The 26162-nt window shown below is 41.9% G+C and overlaps 1 protein-coding gene across 3 annotated transcripts in view; it reads right to left on the bottom strand.

The window, feature by feature from the left end:
* The window catches only part of taok1a (TAO kinase 1a), a 192885-nt gene that overhangs the window by 11384 nt on the left and 155339 nt on the right, over positions 1–26162 (bottom strand). For all 3 annotated transcript variants that reach the window (XM_085964957.1, XM_085964956.1, XM_085964958.1), the window contains 6 exons: positions 24274–24408; positions 17332–17568; positions 14274–14402; positions 13522–13725; positions 10356–10595; positions 6820–7032 (listed from right to left, as the gene is read on the bottom strand). In XM_085964957.1, coding sequence (XP_085821083.1) covers positions 6820–7032; positions 10356–10595; positions 13522–13725; positions 14274–14402; positions 17332–17568; positions 24274–24408 — 1158 coding nt within the window. The remainder of the gene's footprint in view (positions 1–6819; positions 7033–10355; positions 10596–13521; positions 13726–14273; positions 14403–17331; positions 17569–24273; positions 24409–26162) is intronic.

Below are 26162 nucleotides of genomic sequence, written 5' to 3'. Positions count from 1 at the left end.
TTAAAAAAAAACTAAATAATTTTTATCTCTCTCCTTTAATCCCATCTGTATGTCCCAATTTTTATTTCACTTCCTGTACATAATTTAGGTGTAATTTATATTTCCTGTTCTTTTACTTTGTAGTTTAGATTCTGCATGGCTCAGTAAGGATTCATCAGTCTGATTGGTTGAAGAGCATTGCTGTTGCTATCCCTGTTCACAGAAGCCACAGATCCCCTGCAGAGGGCGGCGCATTGAAACAGACGCCAGATGACTGGATGTCTCCGCTGACAAACCCCGAAAAAATCTGTGGGCAACTGTACGCGAGGTGAAAGCCGTTCCTTCGCCGCTGATGAAATTCCGGGCCATAGTGTCTGCAGGATCTGCCTCTGTGACTTAGAGATGTGCTGTGTACTTGATCCAATGAATAGATCTTCATCCTCAATTTCAGCTGCATTAGAAGCTATTTTTATAAATTTAAACTGATACAAACTTCACAAAGTGGAGAAGACAGCCTCTGAATAGAATACTCATCAGGTCCAACATGGTCTCTGAGAAGTGTCTGCAGTAGTACTAAATTCAATTCACAAATTTAGCTTTAGATATATTATACAGGTACGGGTAAAAACAATCTATGTTTCAGAGTGCTAACTAACACAAATCAGAAACAATTACAAAATTCTATCACGAATTACACAAGTATACAGATTGTAAGCGTAAACTCAAACACCACAACTGGCATCAATCAGTTTGAATACAAAACTTTCACATAAAATCCCTTTACCTCCAAGATACCTAGCTTCTTTTTAAAAAGTGGTTACGGTTGAAGACACTTTGAAATAGTACTGCCATCTGCTGGTTATGAGCAAAACTGACAAAAATCCATAAAGATAATTGAAAAAGTAAAATGTAAATGCATAAGAACATAAGAAATAGGAGCAGGAGTAAGCCATTCGGCCCTTCGAGCCTGCTCCGCCATTCAATGTGATCATGGCTGATCTTCTGCCTCAACTCCATTCACCTGCCCTATCGCCATATCCCTTGATGCCCTTACTAGTCAGAAATCTATCGGCTTCTGTTTTGAATATATCCAATGACTGAGCCTCCACAGCCCTCTGGGGTAGAGGATTCCAAAGATTCACCACCCTCTGTATGAAGAAATTTCTTCTCATCTCAGTCCTGAATGGCCAACCCTTTATCCTGAGGCTGTAGCCCCTGGTTCTAAACTCCCCAGCCAAGGGAAACATTCTCCCAGCATCCATCCTATCAAGCCCTGTAATAATTTTGTATGCTTCAATGAGATCCCCTCTCATTCTTCTGAATTCAAGAGAATAAAGGCCTAGTTTACTCAATCTCTTCTTAAACGACAGTCCTGCCATCCCAGGAATCAATCTTGTGAACCTTCGTTGCACTCCCTCTATGGCAAATATATCCCTCCTTAGGTAAGGAGACCAAAATTGTACACAGTACTCCAGGTGTGGTCTCACCAAGGCCCTATATAATTGGAGTAAGACTTCTTTACTCCTGTACTCAAATCCTCTTGTAATGAAGGCCAGCATACCATTTGCCTTCCTAATGGCTTGCTGCACCTGTACATTCACTTTCAGTGACTCATGTACAAGGACACCCAGGTCCCTTTGAGCATCTGCATTCCCCAATCTTTCACCATTTAGGAAATACTCTGCCTTTCTGTTTATTCTACCAAAGTGGAGAACTTTACATTTATCCACATTATATTCCATCTGCCATGTTCTCGCCCACTCACTAAGCCTGTCGAGATCCCCTTGAAGCCTCTTCACATCCTCTTCGCAACTGACACTGCCACCTAGCTTTGTATCATCAGCAAATTTGGAAATGTTACATTTAGTCCCCTCATCCAAATCATTGATATAGATTGCGAATAACTGGGGCCCAAGCACCGATCCTTGCGGTACCCCACTAGTCACAGCCTGCCATCCTGAAAAAGACCCGTTTATCCCTACTCTTTGTTTTCTGTCTGTTAACCAATTCTCAATCCATGCTAGTATATTACCCCCAACTCCACGTGCCCTAATTTTGTTCACCAACTTCTTGTGTGGGACTTTATCGAAGGCCTTCTGAAAATCCAGATACACCACATCTACCGGTTCCCCTTTGTATACTCCACTGGTTACATCTTCAAAGAACTCCAATAGGTTTGTCAAACAAGATTTCCCTTTCATAAATCCATGTTGACTCTGCCCAATCTTACTATTAGTTTCTAAGTGCCCAGTTATTGCATCCTTTATAATAGATTACAGCATTTTCCCAACTACTGATGTGAGGCTAACAGGTCTGTAGTTCCCAGTTTTCTCTCTCCCTCCTTTCTTAAATAGCGGGGTTACATTTACTATCCTTCAATCTGCAGGAACCGTTCCAGAATCTATAGAATTTTGGAAGATGACAACCAATGCGTCCACTATTCCACTGGCCACCTCTTTCAAAACCCTAGGATGTAGGTCATCCGGTCCTTGGGATTTGTTGACTTTAATTCCATTAATTTTGCTAGTAATGTTTTTTTTTTTTTTTTTTTAAGTTCCTCATTCTCATCACACCCTTGGTTTTCTCGTATTTCTGGGAGGTTTTTTTGTGTCTTCCTCCGTGAAGACAGAAACAAAGTATTTATTTAATTTCTCTGCCATTTCCTCATTCCCCATTATAAATTCTCCTGTCTGACTGTAAAGGACCTACATTTACCTTCGCCAGTCTTTTCCTTTTCATATACCTATAAAAGCTTTTACAATCCGTTTTTATATTTTTCGCTAGTTTGTGCTCATATTCCATTTTCCCTTTATCAATTTCTTGGTCCCCCTTTGCTGATTTCTAAAAAGATCCCAATCCTCAGGCTGACTGCTTTTTCTGGCAACTTTATAAGCTTCCTCCTTTGACTTAATATTAGCTTAATACTAGCAAACCTCCATAAACAGCATTGCCATTGTAAACTGAAAGTCTTAGAAAAAAATATTGTAGCATAATCACTAAACTTGAAATACGTATTTCAGTTATTAGACACCCCACGCCCATAAATTAAATGTTTTTAGGTCAGCTAGGTACCATCTTTATGGTTGAAAAACGCAAGTACAGCATTAAGTCACAAGCAGATATTTCTAAAGCCCATTTTTGAATGGTTTGACAAAAAGTCCCTACCTAATTTTTGGAAACAAGGCTGAAACTCTCAGCAGATCTTTTGTTTAATAAAAACGCTGAGGAGATAATGTCACTTACGGTTAAGTTAAATCTGTACTTACGGACAGATGGATTCATGTGAATCAGGGGTTTGATCAGAATTAAAATTTGGTGAAAGCCCATAGTTTATATTACTGAGCTGGCAGTTACATAGATGGCTGTGATTTTTGAAAGGAACCCAGCATTTGATGAAAAGCAGCCATATAAGAAATCTGAGATTGCCCCAACAAACTGTGTTATTGATCGTGTCCATGATTCCCCACAGAACGTTCCTCATCTTGGTAACACTATCAGGGGAACTGGCCACTTCCCCGAGAGAGAGGAAGAGGCAGCAAAAGAAAAAAAAACGTTACCCTGGATATTGCGTAGCCAATAACAGGGTGGGATTTGTGTCAGCAGATAATGTGAGGAACCTTAAGAATGGCAGGATCAGTTCTGTATAATGTACAGCATATATTTGCACAATTACTGCATTATACATTACAAGCCCATGCATACAGCTATTGTTGCTGTCAAGGTTACTTCAAATACATTTCAAAAGTTTGCAATTTACTCCCAAATTTGTATAATTTTTCAAAGTATTCAGTATTCACCCATCCTAATATTGGCTTCCTTGGGTTTCTGTTCGGACAGTCCTTTACCATCTTTGGGCAGGGAATTAAGTAGGACATTTTGTTTCACCCCTTTCTTCACTGTAACATATGTTGTGTACGTTAAAAAATGTAGCATCACTGGAGAAAAAAAAGGAACTTACATACTTATATTTAGAAAGCACATTTCATGTCTTCAGGACAACCCATAGTACTTTACAACAAATAAATTACTTCTGAAGTGTAATTACTGTAGTTTTATAGGTGAACCTGGCAGCCAATTGTGCACAGCAAGGAGACAAGTGATCATTTATTTTTATTTTGGTGGTGTTGATTAGGGATGGATATTGCCCAGGACACTGGGAAAACCTGTTCTTTGAAAAGGTGCCATGGGATCTTCTGCATCCACCTGAACACATAGGCGTGGCCTTGGTTTAACATCTCATCCAAAAGACAGGCGAGACATTAAACTGGCATAAAAAATAATCAGTGTTTTTCTGTTATTGACACCAGTTGGAAGTGCTGCCCCTCTGCCCATTAGACTGAGGAAGTGGAAGCTTTGAGCTCCACTCTAGGAGTCATAATCTACAGAATGTTTGCACAGATTGGTTGTGTGTTCAGGGAGTTGTCGTCCACTATCTGGTTGAGGGATGCTGCAAATATGCAATTAATGGAGCAGAGTTCAAGTGATGTGCTTTGTTATGATCATTTGTTTGTCCATCATTATGGTATTTCCTCAACAAAATGCAACTGAATGATCATCCCTTTATTGTTTAAATATCAAAAATTAATTCACCATTTCCCACAATGGCAAATATTAACTTTAAAGCTCCATTTAAAATACAAGTTTTTCCATTTTATTTACCAGTTACTAGAAATAGGATGTAGCCGCCCACTATTAAAATGCAAGTCAGAAAGATCACTAGGTTCTGAGATTAACAACAAAAATTCTAAAAGCTAGCAATTAAAAATAGAAAATAATGAATTGTATAAAAATGGACATCGCTGCACGTCCAGATAGAACACGCTCCCATATTCTACTTGCAGCCAAACTGCCAACACTGTTATGGTAAAATTACGTAACCTATTTTTCAAATAACTGGCTAATCTCATGTGTTCACAAAATGTAATATCGACTTTAGGAATAGCTGAACATTTATTTGTATGTGCAGATTATGTACAGGGGTCCAGGAACTTTCTTGTTGTTACCATTCCATATTTAATTTGCATTCCATTCCATTCGTGAATTGTATTTCTATTTTCTGGTCAATAAAGATTCCTTTGCCATTATTATTTACGAAATCACACAACACCAGGTTATAGTCCAACAGCTTTATTTGAAATCACTGCAAGTGATTTCAAATAAAGCTGTTGGACTATAACCTGGTGTTGTGTGATTTCTTACATTTGTCCACCCCAGTCCAACACCGGCATCTCCACACCATTATTATTTACTACTGGACAAATATAGCCAATGAAACAAAGTTGGTTTAAAGCAAAGATACCAGCGATTTCTGTATCCTGGGACGAACTGCACCACATCTGCAGTTTTCCAAGAGTTTCCTGGGGATGTGAAAAGTATTCCCCCCCCCAAACACCAATTGTCCAAGTCATAAAAAACAATGGGGCCAAAAAGTGAATCACTCAAAAAGTCAGATTAAAATGAGCTTTTACATCATTATACTGCAAAACTATTTCTATTATATACCTTCTGATTCTAACCTTATCAAAAGGATTAGAACCACCAATGGTCATATCCAATAGAACTTATATCCTGATGGTAACTTTAAGGCCCAATCTCTATCACAATATCAAAAAATGAGAGACTGAATATGTTGCTACATAGTACTATTGGAATTCAAAACCATTTCTGGCATTTTATCCTCAATTCTTCCATAGGTCTTGGTATCATTACATGCTGATAAAATTACTATTTTCATGGCAGGCTGTATTGCTGAAGCCATTTCCACACAACTGAATGGTAGGTTGAACTAAGTACGTCTTTAAAAAGTAAAAGTAGTTAATAGAAGGTTAAAACGCTAGGCAAATCTCCACTAGCTAACACAAGTGTGAATCAACACACCTGCTCTTTAGAAGTACACAATATTCTACTGACAGCAACTATCAGCAGCCTCCTCAATGTGCCACATGATTATAATAGACATGTGCCTTTCTTGAGATGGAAAAAACAATGCTTTGGCAAGCTTTATCTTTGTGCATTCAAGACAGGGTATTGAACTTGCATACACACTGCCAGTTGACAATGATACCAGTGTAGCAGGAGTCAAAACAATGAACAGTTATTGCATTAGACTGCCGTAATAATTTGTTTTACAACAGTCTTCCATCAAACTAAGAGTCAGAAAGATGACTCGTTTTTAGTTGGTAGAAATATGGATGCATTGCTTGCACCAGTACTGGAGCAATTAGCAACTTAGAAGTTACAAGTATACTCCTAGTCAGTATTAGCTAAGAATGCACCATCTGCATGGTTCTGTTCATTAAACTTTTCCCTCTGAACCCAATTTTTGATGGGTTACTTCTACTTGGTAACCAATTGCATTGGCCGGACCTGCTGTGATTTCCAGCAAAAAAAAAGTTTTTTTGTCTGTTTTTTGTTTTTCATACAGACCCCAGCATCTGCAACATTTGACCCCTTGTGACCCCACCTCATTGTTCTTTGATGTAATGTTTTCCTGACTGACCTGTTTGGACACCATTCACACCTTTGATTGCTGTGATTATCTCTCTGCCGAGGTGTGATAAATGGCAGTTAGAAAGATTACCTGTAATCATCTGGCATTATTCTCTGACTATATAAGCTGTGTCTTTATGCATCTCTCCACTTCACCTTACGAAGGAGCAACGCTCCGAAAGCTTGTGATTTCAAATAAAACTGTTGGTCTATAACCTGGTGTTGTGTGACTTCTTACATTTGTCCACCCCAGTCCAACACCGGCATCTCCACACCAATCAAAACCCAGCTGAGGAGCTGTTCACCCAATTGAATGAAATTAGATGATGAAAAACTCAAATGTACACTTACTGCTTGTGTTGACAGCATTTCGTTTATGCTGTGATCATACTGTTCAGCAAGTATGGCCAGTTTTCGTGTCTGTTCATCCTTCAGTCGTTTCAGCACTGCTTTATGTTCACTCTTAGGGGTAGTTTCCAACAGGTGGTTGCGAAGTGCCTTGTACTGTCGTGTCTGGATCTTGCAAGTGTCCTGGAATTGTTTCTTTATTTGCAACTCCTTTGACTAGAAAATACACAAAACCTGTTTTAAGTGCTTTGTCCCAGAGATCAACACTTTTAAGTTTCCACAGAACAGAATTTCAAACTTTCAAGATTGGACTGTAATAGTTTCTGTAGCACAAATGTAACCTGAGCTGATCTGATATACACACTTGATGGGTAAAAATATCTTTATATTTTGCAGTTTACTTTTGAATAATCATTTTAAAGTGAACAATCCACTATAATTAAAATAAAAAACTTGTCTTTTAATTTAAATGAGTCAGACCTCCTTCTCTCACACAGAGATTTTTTAATTTTTTTTTTTTTTTTTTTTTTTTTTATAAAAGGTCGGTTAGGTTTGTTACAAGCTTACAATGATTGCCAAAATGAAAGAAGGAAGTAATGTCAATATAAAGTATTCCCCATTTCAAATTAACAAAAATCGCATGGTATTTGACACATTTTCTCTGACCAACTAGTTTTGCGCTCCTCTTTCATCAGAAACCCAGTTGATATCAGGTACAGGACCATCAGTGAGTTGGCCTATTAGTAATCAGCAACCTTTCTTTTCCTGGATGCGGAGTGGCAGGCATTAAGCCTAAAACAATGGCCCGTGATTTGTGGTTAGTGACAAAGCCAAGACGCTTGCCGATGACCTCGAAGAAAGCTGCCCATAAAGATCTCGCGATCACTGGCGAGAAGTTTGACTTTCTTGACGTGCAATTGATTGTAGTGCTGTGTAATGGGAGTCCCCAGCGAAGAGCTGCAATGACGTCAACAAGCTGCCTAAGCAGCCAATCTTAGAATAGTTACAGCACAGAAGGAGGCCATTCGGCCCGCCGAGTTCGTGCCGGCTCTCTGCAAGGGCACTTCAGCTAGTCCCACTCCCCCGCCCTTTCCCTGTAGTCCTGCAAATTTTTTTCCTTCAGGTACTTATTCAATTCCCTTTTGAAAGCCATGAATTCCAGGGCCTAACCACTTGCTGCGTAAAAATGTTTTCCCTCATGTCGCCTTTGGTTCTTTTGCCAATCACCTTAAATCTGTGCGCTCTGGTTCTCGACTGTTTCGTCAATGGGAACAGTTTCTCTCGATCTACTGTGTCTAGACCCCTCATGATTTTGAACACCTCTATCAAATCTCCTCTCAACCTTCTCTGCTCCAAGGGGAACAACCTCAGCTTCTCCAGTCTATCCACATTACTGAAGTCCCTCATCCCTGAAACCATTCTTGTAAATCGTTTCTGCACCCTAAGACCATCACATCCTTCCTAAAGCGCGGTGCCCAGAATTCGACACAATACTCCAGTTGAGGCCGAACCAGTGTATTATAAAGGTTCGTCATAACCTCCTTGCTTTTGTACTCTATGCCTCTATTTATGAAGCCTAGGATCCCATATGCTTTTTCAACCACTTTCTCAACCTGCCCTGCCACCTTCAACAATTTGTTGATATACCCCCAGGTATCTCTGTTCATGCACCCCCTTTAGAATTGTACCCTTTAGTTTATATAGCATCTCCTCGTTCTTCCTACCAAAATGTATCACTTCGCACTTTTCTGTGTTAAATTTAATCTGCCACGTGTCCGCCCACTCCACCAGCCTGTCTATGTCCTCTGGAAGCCTATCACTATCCTCCTTACTGTTCACTATACTTCCAAGTTTTGTGTCATCTGCAAATTTTGAAATTGTGCCCTGTACACCCAAGTCTAAGTCATTAATATATATTAAGAAAAGCAGTGGTCCTAGTACCGACCCCTGGGGAACACCACTGTGTACCTTCCTCCAGTCCGATAAACAACCGTTCACCACTACGCTCTGTTTCCTGTCACTTAGCCAATTTCGTATCTATGCTGCCACTGTCCCTTTTATTCCATGGGCTTCAACTTTGCTGGCAAGTCTATGCGGCACTTCACAAACGCTTAAGAATTGAAGAATTCTCACAGATAGCAAACCAGGAAATGAAAAGCAGCTTTTATCTGCACTTTTTAAAAATGTTAAGAGAGCGAAATAAAAATTGGGACTTTCACATGGGGATAAGGTATTACAAATTTTTAAAAATAAATTGAAGTTTAAAATTTTTTTTTTTTTATCATAATGGAGAAATTTGACACTCCAGAACACTGGGCCAGAACAGTTGTTTAGCAGTCAATACGTTGTTAAAACCCTAGTTACACCTATTCCAATAAGGCTTAACATTTAATGGAGTATTTATCAGCGATATTAGCACTGAAAAGCCTAAACTTGTGTCAGTTCCACAAACTGCTGGCTATGGGAGTGGGGGCCACAGCACAGCCTGTGTTGGAGCAGTGAATGACTGACTGCAACTTCAGGATTTACGCATTTAGATGTGCATGCGCTAAATCCTGAAGTTGCAGTCAGTTTCAGAAGGCGAACGCTGATAGTTTGCAAAATACGGGCCATAGTGATTTTTCCAGGCTTGGATTTCTCCTGAGGACTAATTAGAAGGGAAGCATGTTGATCTCAATGGTCCCACTGCGCTAACTAAAAGTTGTGGAATACTTAATTTAACATTATGTTATAGGGAAGATATTTATAAAAACATTTTTTTAATAATGGGAATCTTATATGGGAAACAATTGAAGGCTACAATAACATTGTGGAATTTATCATTTATCTTCTATGATGCAATTCTTTGACATTCAACCCTTTTTACAATCGCAATGTTTCAATCAATAGGACGCAGGAGGGTGGTGCAGTCATATATACGCATGGGGTGTTTTAACTGGTAACTTGATTCCTGCAACCCTATATCTGGAAATCAGGAAGGCCCCGTCTAGGTGATAACCCCCGAGAACTACAGAAATACTATACATACCCTTTGAAACAAGCCAAAACACTGCGACAAAAATATAGCATGTAAAACGAGCAACTGAAAGTTGGAAAATAGTAACGCTTAGAAAATTATAGTAAAACCAATGACGAGAGCTTAAATCAGTTAAATTTGCAGTTACATAACCTTCTCCAAAACCCATGTTGGTTGGCTGTAGTCTGCAGAACATATAGTCCAGGCAGCACTGTACCATGGCAAGACAAGTGCTTATCTCCACCATTCCACAGCACAGCAAGCTTTCAGTTTTAACTGAAAAGCATGTACTTCCTTAAGAGGGAAGGAAGAAACAAAGGTCACCTGACCCAGTCTTGCACACCACCATGCAGCAGCTCAAGAGTGGTAATTGCAGTGGCCCAAGTGCAGGCCACACATTCGCCCTTTCACACGCAGGAAAGGTTGTGGGGGTGGGGGGTGGATTTGGATCCAAAAGAAGCAAAGAATCTTTAATAAACGAAACAGGACTATTTTAACCTTTTCACTTCAGAATCATCCATACCTTCAGGCTCTTGGGTTGCTGCCGGACTTCCATTCCATGTTTGCGCCGCAGCTCTCGCTCTCGCCGTTTGTTGTACTCCAGTTGATTAGTGAGCTCAGTTTGGTGCTGCAGCCTAATTAGCTCACTGCGCATTCTCTGAATAGTATTGAGATGGCGGAATTCCAGCTCTTGCATGGACTCATGGTGGCGCAGCAACATTGCGTGCTCCAGATCCTTCTGTGTTTGCTTCTTGTTTAGCTCCTGAGGCATAAAGAAGACCATACCATAAAACTTGAGGGGCAACCATACAAATGGTCTGTTGCTCAATTTGGTAAGACATGTGCTATGAAATCCAACATTGTGCATATTTTACTTTTTCCTCTCTTCACTGAAGTCTCCCTGCATTGCATATCTTCACTGCCTTTAGATCTATTCCTAGCTCTACCATGTAACTGGCTGCTATGGAAATGCACAGAAATAGCCCTGAAGCAAACTGCCCTGATTTTTCCTCCATTCATAGAGGGAAACACCTGGCATCTCCTCACCATGGGACTACGCGGATGATCAATTCATTGTGTGGGAAATCACAGCCTAATCCCGCATACTACTGACCCGTGGCACTGTTCATTTCAGCACCAATGTCATGCCACCATTCAATTTTACACTTTTGTTTTACATGTTAGCAGGTCAACAATTTGCTATGCATTTTAATGGATTACTGGTAAGAACCTTCAGAATTGAATTAATGGATAAGTTCAATACTCTACTTTTTATTATGAAGAGAAAACTGTTTAGACATTCTCCCCAACACATCTCAGCTGTTACAATATGTTTCCAAATAAAATAAAATCTCACATTTAGAAGTGGCTAGCCCAGGGGGTCAACTTACTCTTTCTGCATCTGGAATTGTTTGAATCCAGCACAGGAGATTGAGATGAGTATCTCCTTTCCCACGGCTGTTGCAGATTCTAAGTGAAATGAGTCTGGGTTGTCATAATATAACTTTCAGTGCAAATTAATCCATAAAAGTGGCCATAACTCATTGCTAATGGAGTGTTTCCATAAAGGTCATTACAATAAATGGTGCTCTGTTTAGGTAACCGTTTTACTGTGGTGTCACAGGACAGAAAAGAAGAATGGGTTCTGTTCTCTGATATCATAATTCTGGCAAAACAAACACACACAAAAACAACACTGCAATCAATGCTTAATTCAAATTATCTGATCAGTTTTAATGACTAAATTCCCACTTTGTAGAAGCTGGTTTGATTCCAGATCCTGTGATCCAAAGTGCAATGACTCTTTTATGCTCTGGAGGCAATCTGTTCAACCATTTGCTGTGAACTTTACTTCTGGTACAATCGGAATGAAACAAGAATTGTTCGTGCCAGAAGCCACAGTATCAGGAACTGACATTCTACTGAGCTAAACACTGAATTCAAATAGAGTGGTGGATTGATTTTGTGTGGAGCTAGTCCTGAAACACTCCCTGATGTTCACATGAGGTGATAATTTTTTTCTTGTAGCCTTGGCCATGTGGAACAGGTTGAATCATTTCTCCCTGGATGGAAAACTAAGTAACTATACTTGACTGTGAATAAATTTGATTGTCTTGAGATAAGCTTCTGGGCTCCAGTTCTACTGCAGGAGTTAGTAGTACGGATAACATATAGAACCAATTCCCAATTAACATAGCAGAAGGGGAATTAGGAGACACGCTGTACACCCATGTTAGTAGTAAAGGCGACTTTAACCAAAATTGACACCTGTATTCAACGCTGAAAATTCAGGGCCAATTATTTTAAAGGAAAGCAAAAAAATAATTTGTTCTTTAGCTTTAATTGTGCAAATAAATCATGCCCAGAAAGATATGTTGATAGGATGAGATGAAGTAAGGTGGGAGGAGACTCATCCGGAGCATAAACACCAGCATAGACCTGTTGGGCTGAATGGCCTGTTTCTGTGCTGTAAATTCAATGTTGTTATTTACATTGTTTAATTCAAATTAATGGGTAATTCACTTTAAGTACAGAAAACGACTTCGAATTATCAGTAGACTGTATACTGAGCTCTGTTAAGGCAAAATTTGTAGCCAATAAATTACTTTTGAAGTGTAGTCACTGTCGCTTTGTATGCAAACACAGCAGCCAATTTGCACACAGCAAGTTCCCACAAACATCAATAAAATGAACGAGCACTTCATTGGTGGAGAGAGCTTCCCTACTTGTCTTCAAATAGTGCCATGGGACTTTTGACATCCACCTGAAAGGGCAGACTTCGGTTTAATATTTCATCTGAAAGACGGTACCTCCAACAATGCAGTATTGCCTTCGGGCTGCACGGAGCCTGGATTATATATGCACGTCCTGGAGTGGGGCTTGAACCCACAATCTTCTAACTCGGAGGTGAGACTGATAACTATTGAGCCAAGGCTGACACCATTCTTCACATATATTTTCATGTAAGTTTCTGAACAAACAGTAAAGCCTTTTTAAAAAAGATTATCTCTTGGGTTTTTGTGACAAGTTATTGACAGTGGAGCCTTCATATATTGAAGTGAAGGGACAGGGAAATGCTTAAATACAAGAATTATTATTTAGTCTTTGAAATGTTTTCCTGCAACCGTAGAACAGATTACTATTCCAATGCATCCAAATCTCTAGCAGGTCTAGGGAAGCAGTCCTAACCAGCACCTTGATGATCAATTTTCTTTTAAATCCATTCACGGTTCAGTGGAATCCATTATGAATAATTGTTCAGACCAATCAAAAAGCCCTATTTTAGAAGATGAGTTAGCAGCAGCAGCAGTTAGCGCACTGAGATCAGCTGATTCAAATTTCCTGAGGAGTCATTCAGTCCTCACGAAGACTGGGATATTCTGATCAGCTGATTTTAATGCACCGGTACTGTGGCGGAGAACTGAAGAAACCCGCTCACCCTGATCCTGGGAACTTGTGCTCTTGCTTCGTCCAAAGCTGCCTCTACCCATAAACAGCATCTGTACAGGCCTAGTTATATTTCAGGTCAATTTCTATAAATTACTACCTCTAACGAGTACACACAAATTCTCAATATGTAGAGATATTCTACATAGCAAGACTGGACTTGAATAAATGCAATGATTATACTCAAATACTTAACAGTCACACCCACTGTTAATCTTGAGGACGTTTATTTAACAACATACCTCCCGTACTAGGTCCTGCTCAAGGTTATGACGTGAAAGCAACATTCTCCGTTTAAAACGTCGACATTCCAGTTCTAGGTACTGGCGCTGGCGCCGCAGTAAGTTAGCTTCTTCTTCAGCCTGGAAATGCTGGAAATTTTCCTTCTGCTTTGACAGCCATTCTTGTTTCTCCTTCTTTGGAGTACTCTGATTTTCACTCAGCTCCTGACAAAAGCAAAAATATTACATTTTACGTAATATTCTCTATCGAAACAACGACATCTATTTAAATTCTCACATTATCTACAGTATCATTCTTTACTCTCTCAATTTTACCTTTGCAGCTATGTTTATACAACTCGTATTAGAAATGGGAAATAAGATTTGTGCTTTTTATTGGTGAAGTCTGCATATTACAATCAAGTTTCTGCACTCAAGGCCTGCAGTGGGCCAATTGAAGGATCAGTATTTTTTCAATGCCAAATAGTATGTCAACATACAAGTAGGCACCTATCCTGAAAATTTAAGCTATGAATTGCTCACTAAGTGTACATCCTGGTCTTGTAAAAAGCCCAAAGGAGGGTAACTAAGTTGATAAATTTGATTGGCTACCTGAGCTATGAGGAAAGGCTAAAAGGGATGCTTACACTGGAGAAAGGTCAATTTAAAGTTACCCTACTGAGGTACTTGGGATCTTCAATATTAACACAATCTCTATGTATTTAAACTTATGAGAAAATAGAATACAGAATTAAGATACAGCTTCTTTTCACCTCTTTTAGTTGTTCTTTACGTAGTTTGTATTCTCTCTTTTGGGATTCCAAGAAGCTGTTTAATTCCTTCTTCTGCTGTCCCTGTATGTGCTGCTGAAATTTCTTTTCTTCAGTGGAAACTGCTTTGGTCTAACAAACAAAAAAATCAAATCTTTGAGATTAAAAAAACAAACATTTCTTACTAGAGCTTCCATTTCTAAAGAAAACTAGATTCTTGTCCATCTTCCAGGATGGACTTTTTTTTACATTGCATCATCTAGCTGCATGGGTGCATATCATATATAAACAGCTGGGCAAGAGAATGCAACAAAATCAAGGAGCTTGGACATTGTCGATTACCATAAAACTAATGCCATCTTGCTTTATATAACCAACCCCCACCATTGCTCCACCTTCCCAGATATTATCACTGTCTATAGCATACTCCCAAATATTGAACACCTCACCAAAACTCTCAGTAATTAAACTCAGAGCTGCTTTTCTTGAATTATGAAAATCAGTTCCTTGTCAGTTAACAGCGAAAATGATTGTCAAAATAACATCGTAATTTAAGCATCGTTAGAAACACCAATCATTGATATTTTGAGTACGGTGCACAATTAAATACTGTCATAAAAGCCGACGCATCTGTAATGTCACGTGACACAAAGGCCAGTGGGGCAAGTTTAAAAAAAACTAAACTGCATCACAAAGAATTGTGAAATTGTATTTACCCTCTTAACATGTGACGATGTAAATTCTTGGTGATGTAGTAGCTACATTACTCACACAGGACAGCTGTGGCTGACATTAAGCTGCCAAACATGCAGACAGCAAGTTTAGCCAGCTTAGAATTGCATGGGGCAGTTTACTACAGCAGAGAAATAGCATTCCATTCTACATGTTCTGTGCATCACCTGTTGGCTATACCACAGAACTGGCTTGATGCTTCAAATGAGCCTACCATTAATTCAGCTGTCCCTTCCCTTGATGGAAGGGTACATAAAGGTTATGTTGGTTATAATAGGGGCAATAGTATGAAGGGAGGAGATTAAGAAAAATATCAAAACTGTTGAGACAAAAGTATTAGTTCAAAAAATATCATTGGGAGGTAAGAAAAGGTAAAATGATAACCATGTTAAACATATACTATAAATGCACTAGCAAGTGCTTTCCTTTGTCATCGCCAGACTCGACTATTCCAATGCTTTCCTGGCCGGCTTCCTGTCCTCTATCCTCCATAAACATCAGCTCATTCAAAACTCTGCTGACCGTATCTTATCCCACACCAAGTCCACACCCACTCGCCCATCACCACTGTGCTCGCTGAACTACATTGGCTCCCAGTTCCCCTAATTCAAAAATCTCATCCTCGTGTTTAAATCCCTTCATGGCCTCGCCCCCCCCCCCCCCCTCCATCTCCGTAACCACCTTCAACCCTTTCAGAACGCTGCATTCTGCAGGCCTTTTGTGCTTACCCCCTCCCTTTGTCCTGCCATTGACAGTCGTGGCTAGGCTCTATGCTCTGGAATTCCCTCCCTAAACCTCTACATCAATATCCTCCTTTAATAACCTCTTTAAAACCCACCCATTTGACCAAGCCAACAATCACCCCCTCCTTCTTCGGCTGGGGGTCTATTTTTGTTTGATTATTCTTCTGTGAAGAGCCGTGCAATATTTTTTGATATTAAAGGCACGATATTAATGTCAGTAGTTGTTTTTACTGTTTTGCAAATCTGCTTTTCCATCACTTTTACATTGTTGCAACATTATAGCTGGGAATTTCGTCAGTGTTGGTTCTCCACCGCCACCATAACTTCACCAGAAGTGCAGCGGAAACCTGTTTATGATGTAAGCGGTGCTTCTGCCGAAGTCATGACGGCAGAGCAGGAGCAGCTCTGAATAAATTGCCTGCTAATGTATACTGTCAGTATTCTTGTATTCTCTGAATCTCAGCGCAACACTGCATGCACAGTTATTTGAAGATGAAGAAACTGGAGCACTCATTGTGTGCAGCCTACTTTACCTGGCTATATCTACAATGGGGCAGTAATTCCTCCCCAAACGCGTGAGTACGGAAGGGGTATGTGCTGAAAACCAGCGTTTCCTCTCCTCTAACCCAAGAGGTGAAGAGGCTAGCGCGTGCGCTGTAGGGGGCAGCGCGTGCGTCTTGGATTTCCTCTGTTTTGGGGGATTTGCGCATGTGTAAAGGCCTCCGGTCTTTACGCTTGTAAAAAGCACACGTAAGTATTTATTATTTTTTTACAGCTAAGTGGTGTTTTAGTGCAATTTAGAATTTTTTTTCCCCCACAGGTTTATTATTTTAAAGAATCTACAATAAGGTAAGTTTAGTTTTAGACCCTTTTTATTAAAAATTTATTTTTTTCAAAAAAAAATTGTTTAAATTATTTTTTAAAACTTATTTATACTTAATTTAATGATTGGGATGTTTTTAAAATTTTTATTTAAAGTTTAAGTAGTGTTTTGGGGTGCAGTACTTTTCATGAGTTTGACAGTTCTTACTCAAACTTATGAATGAAGTTTCCCCTCCCCTGATTGGCTGCACAGTGCTCACCTGATCCCAGCCGGCACATCGCACTAACTACGCCGCTGGGTCAGGTTAGCACAGCGCGCCGACATCTGAACCGGGCCACTGAAAGGAAATCCACTGTGGGCCAGGTTTCAGATGTCAGCGCGCCGGGTGAGTGCACATCGGGGGCTTGCACGCACGGCAAGCCCCCGACACCAAGTTCTGGGCCATTGAGTCTGGGTTAACAGTTTTTCCAGGTTATGGGGGGAAGTTTGTTGGACTTGCACCAATAATTAGGTTGACCATGTCAATTCCAACTATTCCACTGGAGCCAACATGAAGCTGCATGCACACTCCCATTTTCAGTAGGTCTGTTACAAAGCCAAATATCAATGCAAAGCTACACTTAAGACACTAGTATATTAGTAATTTTGCCCCAGCTCTCAGTATTAAGCATATTGTTAATCCACTTAATGAACTTCCAACAAAATCACCTCAATCAGTAGGGATATGGCACAAAGCTATGAGGCCAGTATTTATGAAAGGTACCTCTTTCTCCATAATACCCAGATGTTTCTTAATGAGTTTCTCCATCTCTGCAGCAAAGCTGTTGCGCTGTGTTTCTAGCTCCTTGTCAAGCCGTAGCCGGTGTTCATCCATCTCCGCTTTCAGCTTGTTTTCCAGTGCCATTAGCTGCTTCTGGTGTTGGCGTCGCATGCGTTTATAACCAGTCATCTGCTCCCGAAGCTCAGAATCTTGTTCATGCTCTTGGATTTGCCTTGTGACCTGAGCAATGAGAGAATATAAAGTGATGTACTAACTTAATAGCAATGAACCACTATGAAATGCTTAAATAGTTCTCCTCTGAAAGTAGTTGATAGTCTCCAGACTATCTACAGCAAAGCTTTCCACTGCAATGACCAACATTTTACACAAACTTAAGATACATAGGGGGAAAAATTGGGTTGCTTTGCGCCTCCCGTTAGCACCCGGACGCGGCTCCGCCCACACCTCCTGCGAAATTCAGCGGGAGGTTAGCGGCGGCGCTAACCAGTAGTGCCCCATCGCCGGCGATGCGCAGCGCCCCGGCCACGATCTTCGGGAGCGCCCCCTGACTTACCGCCGGACGCTATGTGGCCGGGGAGGCGCTTTTTAAAGGCGAGGTGCAGGGGGGCCATTTTTGTTGCTGGCCGCCTGCCAGCACATACCTGCGCTCCCGTCCCTGGCCTCCTGAACGCCCCCCCTCTCCGCGGAGTGCCGGCTGCGCTCCAAGAGTCCGCACTTTGAGTGCCAGGCTCTTTTGCCGGCACTCCCGATCCCCGGGGGCCCAGCTGGGCCCGCTGCACAAGGCCCCTCCCTTTTAAGAAGGGGAGGAAAGCCTGCAATACCGCGGCACGAGCGCCGCAATATTGACTCGCAGCGCCCCAAGAGGGATGCGGGGCGCTTCCAGTAGTGCCCCGCTTCCCTCTTGGGGCGCAGCCACTAAATTTCTGGCGCGGGGGTGCTAATTTTACCAGGGCGCTTGGGGCGCTACTCAATTTTTATCCCATAGAGTCTTTAAACTTCAGATTTTGAGAACTATCAGTAACCATCTTCAACTATGAGATTTGAACAAAGTTCACTCAGTTATCCTTTATGTCAGCAGCAGCATTTTGCATCTCTGTTGCATTCTATTAAAATGAATTTGGCATGTAATGTAGAATTCCTCAAACAAATATTAAAACAACAAATTCAAAGCTAATTCCAAAGCAAGAGCAGTGTGATGCAGTAGCTTTACAGCAAACAAAATAGGATGAACTGAAAGCACAAGGTTTTACTGGAAACAAACTGATCAACTGCCACAGATGTCTAGAGGCAGCAGTCCAATCTATATTGAAAATCTTAGGTCTGTACAAATTTCTTGTCTACAATACCTTATTTGCTGTTGTCACATTTTTGCCACACTTCTGCGTCAACAATTTCTATTATCAAGGGAACAGTAGCATAGTGGTAATGTCACTGGGCTAGTAATCCAGAGGCCTGGACTAATGATCCAGAGACGCGAGTTCAAATCCCACCACGGCAGCCGGGGAATTTAAATTTGTAAATTAAATAAATCTGGAATAAAAAGCTAGCATCAGTAATGGTAACCATGATACTATTGGATTGTCGTAAAAACCCATCTGCTTCACTAATGAAAGGAAATCTGCCGCCCTTACCCGGTCTGGCCTATGTGTGACTCCAGACCCACAGCAATGTGGTTGACTCTTAACTGCCCTCTGAAATGCCCTAGCAAGCCACTCACTTGTAACAAACTGCTACGAAACACAATAATAAGAATGAAACCGGACAGACCACCCGGCATCGACATTGGCAACGGACACGGCAACGGCACACCCAATCCAGTCGACCCTGCAAAGTCCTCCTCACCAACATCTGGGGACAAAATTGGGAGATCTGTACCACAGACGAGTCAAGCAACAGCCTGACATAGTCATACTCACAGAATCATACCTTTCAGCCAATGTCCCAACCTCCTCCATCACCATCCCAGGGGTGGTATACAGTCAGGAAGGAGTGGCCTTGGGAGTCCTCAACATTGACTCCGGACCCCATGAAGTCTCATGGCTTCAGTTCAAGCATGGGCAAGGAAACCTCCTGCTGATTACCACCTACCGCCCCCTCTCAGCTTATGAATCAGTACTCCTCCATGCTGAACACCACTTGGAAGAATCATCGAGAGTAGCAAGGGCACAGAATGTACTCTGGGTGGGGGACTCCAATGTCCATCACCAAGAGTGGCTCGGTAGCACCACTACTGGCCGAATTCCGAAGGACATAGCTGCCAGTCAACACGAGGGGAAAAACCTACTTGACCTTGTCCTCAGCAATCTACCTGTCCATGACAGCATTGGCAGCAGTGACCACCGCAGTAGTCATTGTGGAGACAAAGTCCCGTCTTCACACTGAGGACACCCTCCATCGTGTTGTGTGGCACTACCACCGTGCTAAATGGGATAGATTCAGAACAGATCTAGCAGCTCAAAACTGGGCATCCATGAGGTGCTTTGGGCCATCAGCAGCAGCAGAATTGTATTCCACCACAATCTGTAACTCATGGCTCGGCTTTACCATTACCATCAAGCCAGGGGACCAACCCTGGTTCAATGAGGAGTGTAGAAGAGCATGCCAGGAGCAGCACCAGGCGTACCTAAAAATGAGGTGCCAACCTGGGGAAGCTGCAACACAGGACTACATGCGTGCTAAATAGTGGAAGCAGCATGCTATAGACAGGGCTAAGCGATCCCACAATCAACGGATCAGATCAAAGCTCTGCAGTCCTGCCACATCCAGTTGTGAATGATGGTGGACCGTTAAACAGCTAATGGGAGGAGGAGGCTCCATGAATATCCCCATCCTCAATGATAGTGGAGCCCAGCACGTGAGTGCAAAAGACAAGGCTGAAGCGTTTGCAACCATCTTCAGCCAGAAGTGCCAAGTGGATGATCCATATCGGCCTACTCCTGCGGATCATCACAGAAGCCAGTCTTCAGCCAATTCGATTCTCTCTACGTGATATCAAGAAACGGCTGAGCGCACTGGATACAGCAAAGGCTATGGGCTCTGACAACATCCCGGTTATTGTGCTGAAGACTTGTGCTCCAGAACTAGCCGCGCCTCTAGCCAAGCTGTTCCAGTACAGCTACAACACTGGCATCTATCCGACAATGTGGAAAACTGCCCAGGTATGTTTAGTCCACAAAAAGCAGGACAAATCCAATCCGGTCAATTACTGCCCCATCAGTCTACTTTCAATCATCAGCAAAGTGATGGAAGGTGTCATCAACAGTGCTATCAAGCGGCAATTACTCACCAATAACCTGCCCACTGATGCCCAGTTTGGGTTCCGCCAAGACCACTCGGCTCCCGACCTCATTACAGCCTTGGTCCAAACATGGACAAAGGAGCTGAATTCCAGAGGGGAGTTGAGAGTGACTGCCCTTGACATCAAGGCAGCAGTTGACCGAGTGTGGCATCAAGGAGCCCTAGTAAAACTGAAGTCAATGGGAATCGGGGGGAAAACTCTCCACTAGCTAGAGTCATACCTAACACAAAGGAAGATGGTTGTAGTAGTTGAAGGTCAATCATCGCAGCCCCAGGACATCACTGCAGGAGTTCCTCAGGGCAGTGTCCTAGGCCCAACCATCTTCAGCTGCTTCATCAATGACCTTCCCTTCAACATAAGGTCAGGAATGGGGATGTTTGCTGATAACTGCACAGTGTTCAGTGCCATTCACAACTCCTCAGATAACGAAGCAATCTATGCCCGCATGCAACAAGACCTGGACGACGTTCAGGCTTGGGCTGATAAGTGGCAGGTAACATTCATGCCACAGAAATGCCAGGCAATGACTATCTCCAACAAGCGAGAGTCTAACCACTGCCCCTTGACATTCAGCGGCACATTGCCGAATCCCCGTCCATCAATATCCTGGGGTCACCATTGACCAGAAACTTAACTGGACCAGCCACATAAATACTGTGGCAACAAGAGCAGATCAGAGGCTAGGTATTCTGTGGCAAGTGTCTCACCTCCTGGCTCCCCAAAGCCATTCCACCATCTGCAAGGCACAAGCAAGGAGTTTGATGGAATACTCTCCATTTGCCTGGATGAGTGCAGCTCCAACAACACTGAAGAAGCTCGACACCATCCAGGACAAAGCAGCCCGCTTGATTGGCACCCCATCCACCACCTTAAACATTCATTCCCTCCACCACCGGCATACCATGGCTGCAGTGTGTACCATCTACAAGATGCACTGCAGCAACTCGCCAAGGCTTCTTCGGCAGCACCTCCCAAACCCGCGACCTCTTCCACCTAGAAGGACAAGGGCAGCAGGCGCCTGGGAACACCACCACCTCCAAGTTCCCCTCCAAGTCACACACCATCCGGACTTAGAAGTATATCACCAATCCTTCATCGTCACTGGGTCAAAATCCTGGAACTCCCTAACAGCACGATGGGAGTACCTTCACCACATGGACTGCAGCGGTTCAAGAAGGCGGCTCACCACCACCAATGGCAATTAGGGATGGGCAATAAATGCTGGCCTTGACAGCGACCCCCACATCCCATAAACAAATTTTTAAAAATGCTTATGCCCACATTTTGTAATGGAAAATACCTATGTAAACTCGTCACTCCGATTGCACAATTTGCACATTTTCTCAAAATGCTTTCTGAAAACTACTTTTCATCTACCATTTTTTCCCTCCGTAACTGAAATTTCTAAAATCTTAAATAAAATTTATAACCCAAATAAAAAATATACTTATTTCACAATGACATGTTTACATTTATCCACTGATTTAATTAAAGTTTGAGTGGAAGGTTTCAGCTTTTCCCAAAAGCCTGGGGCTTAATTTGGATTGTGCAGTCTGAGGATGCACAGATTATCTAATTTAGAAGAAGACATCAATACTGCTCTGCCAGCTATGCTGAGGAATATTTTTTCTTTAAGCATCTGGCAATTTTTGCTCAAATGTTTTTCAAAATTGTTTTGAAGAAAAGCTAGAGAACAAATTGGAAAAGCTTTTTGGGGTAAGATTCAAAGAGCGTTTTTTTTTAAAAAGGGGGAGGCTTCATGTGGGAGAGAGAGATAAAATGAGTTTTGTAATTGTCCACCTGTTTTGGCCTTTATTTTGTTTTCTATAAACTTTGGAAAGTGAAACAGGGAGACAGGCACCGGGGTCAGAGACAGAAAAAGAAATAGTGTCTTTCTTTGTGTAATGTTACTCCAATCTTCAAAAATGCTGTTTTCAAGCCAGCTAAATAACCTCAACTATGTTTTGTTCACAGTTAGAAGAGGTCAAATGTAATGGCTTACTTCCATGAGATTCTAATTTATAACACTCAAGAGAAAGCGGGATACCAACAGTTTTTCTCTTTATTCTAATTCGATTTATTTTTTATAAAACAAGTTGCATTTTGAAAGCAAACAAAGCCTGTTTGAGTAGACAGTTAGAAAGGGAAGCTAGGAGGGGATGAGGAGGATGGAAAGTGGTCGAGGGTGAGGAGGCCTCACACCTCTTGTCACCTGCCCTTGGGGGCAGTTAGGGGCGAGGGGAGGCAGTGGATGGAGGGTTAAGGTGAACTAAATGACAGCAGAGCAAGGGAGACAGGGGGATACAGGGGTTGAGTAGGTCGTTGAAAAGGGAAGTGTTGGTATAGTGGTGAAAATAAGAGTTGCACGAAGAGGAAGGGTAGTGGGGCTAGGGAACATAATGGGTGTGAGGTGGTGGCGGGGGGAGGAGGGGGGGGAAGAATGGGTGATTGGAGGAGGGGTTGGGAAGGGAGTTGCTTTGGGTCACACTCTCCCTGCAACCCCCACCCTAAATTCAGTTGGTAGTTGTTGGTGGATCCTTTCCCCACCACACCACCCACAAAAAAGGCAGAGAGAGGGGCAAAAAGTATTAAGGGGAGAGAAGCAGAAACAGAAAGACAGCAGAGGAGGCAAGAGAGAAACAGCAACACAAAGACAATAGAGATCGGTAAGTCAGCAACTATATTCTCCAATTTATTGCATGCAGTGCAACAGGAGATCAAGCAGCATTATGTAAAAAAAACCAGAGTGAGAGACTTTAAAATGAGGACTGAATAGCATTTGGAAGCCCTGCTCATGTTGTGCCTAGTCCTCGAAACCGGTTTTATTTGAAGACTACGCATGGTCTTGACTCCTCATGTGCAAAGCCATGGGAGATCAACTAGTTTATTATTAGAAATCTTGAGTATACGCACATTTGCATCCATTCAACATTTAATATTAAAACTGCCAATTTAGAATGGAAATCCTGCAAAATGTAGTTTCTGGTCATGGCCAGTAGGTGGTGGTGTGGAGTGAGTTTCTGAAATCTCTCTCCCAACTCATTCATCTCTCTCTCGAAAAAAATCACATACATTAACTGACCATGAGCAATACAGGGGCAATTAACCAGTGGTCTACTAAGAATTTTGAATCTGTCCAGTAAGAAATTGCACAAACATTACTTTATAAAGTGAGGGGATCACCACTTGTCACATCTTGCCAAACAGAGAACCTTCCCTTTGTCTCAGACCTCCCAAACACTTACCACCCCATGTCACAAGGTTACCGCCAATTCCGTGCGCTCTCATTTTTGCTAATAATCTCCGCGTGGAAACTTACTAATTATCTTCTGAAAGTTCATGTAGACAACATCCATGGACACTCCCCCATCCAATGTTCCCCCTAAGGTGCGCGGCTGCACATCAACTGGGAGGTCCCGCACAGGCTGCTCACAAACTGCTGCCGCTGGAAGATACTGTGCATGTGCGGCCGCGCAGTAAATTTAAAGGGACCGCGCATGAATAAAAAATTAGAGGGAACGAGTGACCTTCTCAAAAAATTCAATGACATTACCACACACATACTTTTCACAGGGGGGACTTCATAAATACCATGGCTAGCTTAAGAGTCAAACTGAATTACTCACCAAGGAAGCTGTACGTATCGTGGCAAAATGCTCTCGATTCCGGTAGTGTGATTTATGGCGTGAAACCGGAGGTGGCGACTGTGGTTCTGAGCCCCGAGGTCTGTGGTCAACTTCTTCACCATAGTGATCGTGATCCTGACAAGTAGAGTGAAAAATAAGCGGCCAAACGCTACTGTAAAAGTTGCATTTTAATTACGCATTTTTTTTCCAAACAACCTCCAAACCTGAAGGTGGAACTCATGCACTGCGGGTGCATCCTTGTCTCTTTACGCCCCCACCCCCAAATTTCCCAGCCTGGGCCAAGCGGCACAAAATTAGCCAACCCATATTTGGGAAATATGCTGGACTCAAGGGACTCGAGTTACGCCCAGACGTCCAGTATTCAAAGGCGAGTGAGAAGGGGGCTCAAACATTTTCCCTATTACATGGCCTGTAGAATTGCTCTCAGAGGGTTGTCTTATACAGGACCTTGGAGGAAGGATCAAAAAAAAATTTTAAATTAATTTTACCACTTTTACCAGCAACACAGAGGCTGCTGGCAATCTTAGGCTGTGGTAATGCTCCAAGGCCAGTCACAGTGAAACCCTAACTCCATTTCAGCTGCACTCCCTTGCACAGACCAGGGAGCCCACTTCCACTATGGACGTCCAGCCTCGCCAGAGAGACATTCTAATTAAAAGGACCCAGAGAATCAAGGTCCATGTGTGTAACTTACACCAGCTTTCACAATACTTTGCATCGCTAACATAAGAACATAAGAAATAGGAGCAGGAATAGGCCATAAACTACAAAACATCCCACCTCAACAAATGTCACTGTGAAATTAAAAATCTCTGCTGTCACATGATCATATTTGATCCACTAACTACTACTGATAACTCTGAATGCTATATAGATCATTAAATTCCCAACAATTTTCAGTTCTGAAAGGTTGACACTAAAACTGAAAATTTAAACCAAAGTGTCTTTAATGCTGATAATTAAAAAAAAAACCAATACTTTCAACAAAATAAACAGTCAGTTTCTTCAAGTTTACAAGTTACTTCAAACCCTATAAATAAGTAACGTGGATAAACATGATCTCAAATTAACCAGGATTAAATCATAGGGCCTTCTAAAAAAATAAAAAAAAAATGCTTTCATTGCTTGTGTAAATGTTTGGTGAATCTTTAAATTAGTGAAGCCTTTATGTCAGGCTTTAAGTATCAAGTTGGAGTGTGGGTGAACACAAATGCATAAGGATGATCCAGTAAGTCTGGTGGTAGAACACATAACTAACTGAACTTGCAATCCTAACCTTGAATGGTCTCAATAGGTTGAGTTTTCCCAGTTTTCAAAAAGGCCACAAGATGGAGCACTATTTAATAGTGGAATGAGGTATCGCTCTACTTCAGAGGAAAAACCTGGGAGGACCAGTCCCACTTCACATAAATGTTGGCTAAAGGGCAATTACATTGATAGCAGCAGTTTGCAGCCCACCTATTCCCATCTTACCGAATAGAAGAAGCATATAAGATAATTTGAGCAGGGTAACTAAAATGGGAAAATATATTACACAACCACCAATTTATACTGCATCCTCTTTACATAGTGAACATACCAAAGCACTTTACATGGGGAGATTTTTTAAAAAGGAATAAAGGAACAGACAATGAGCCAAAGTGCAAAGGTTCGGGGACAACCAAAAGCTTGGCTGAAAAGATGGGTTTTGAGAAGGCTTTTAAAAGGTGGAGAGAGAAATGGAGAAATAGAAGGGTTAAATAAGGGAATTCCAGAATAGGCTCGAGGCAGCTGAAGGCTCGACCACTGATGGCATGAAAGAGGGGAGGCACCAACGTCCAGAATCAGCAAAGGGTGTGGGAAGGGATGCCAGACTACAGGAGGCTGCA

This window comes from Somniosus microcephalus, chromosome 22 (genome assembly GCF_052327205.1).
Source record: "Somniosus microcephalus isolate GS21.2 chromosome 22, FLI_Smic_1.0, whole genome shotgun sequence".
Classification (NCBI taxonomy): domain Eukaryota; kingdom Metazoa; phylum Chordata; class Chondrichthyes; order Squaliformes; family Somniosidae; genus Somniosus; species Somniosus microcephalus.
The sequence above is the reverse complement of the archived record's forward strand: the minus strand, read 5'-3'. Positions and strand labels throughout refer to the sequence as shown.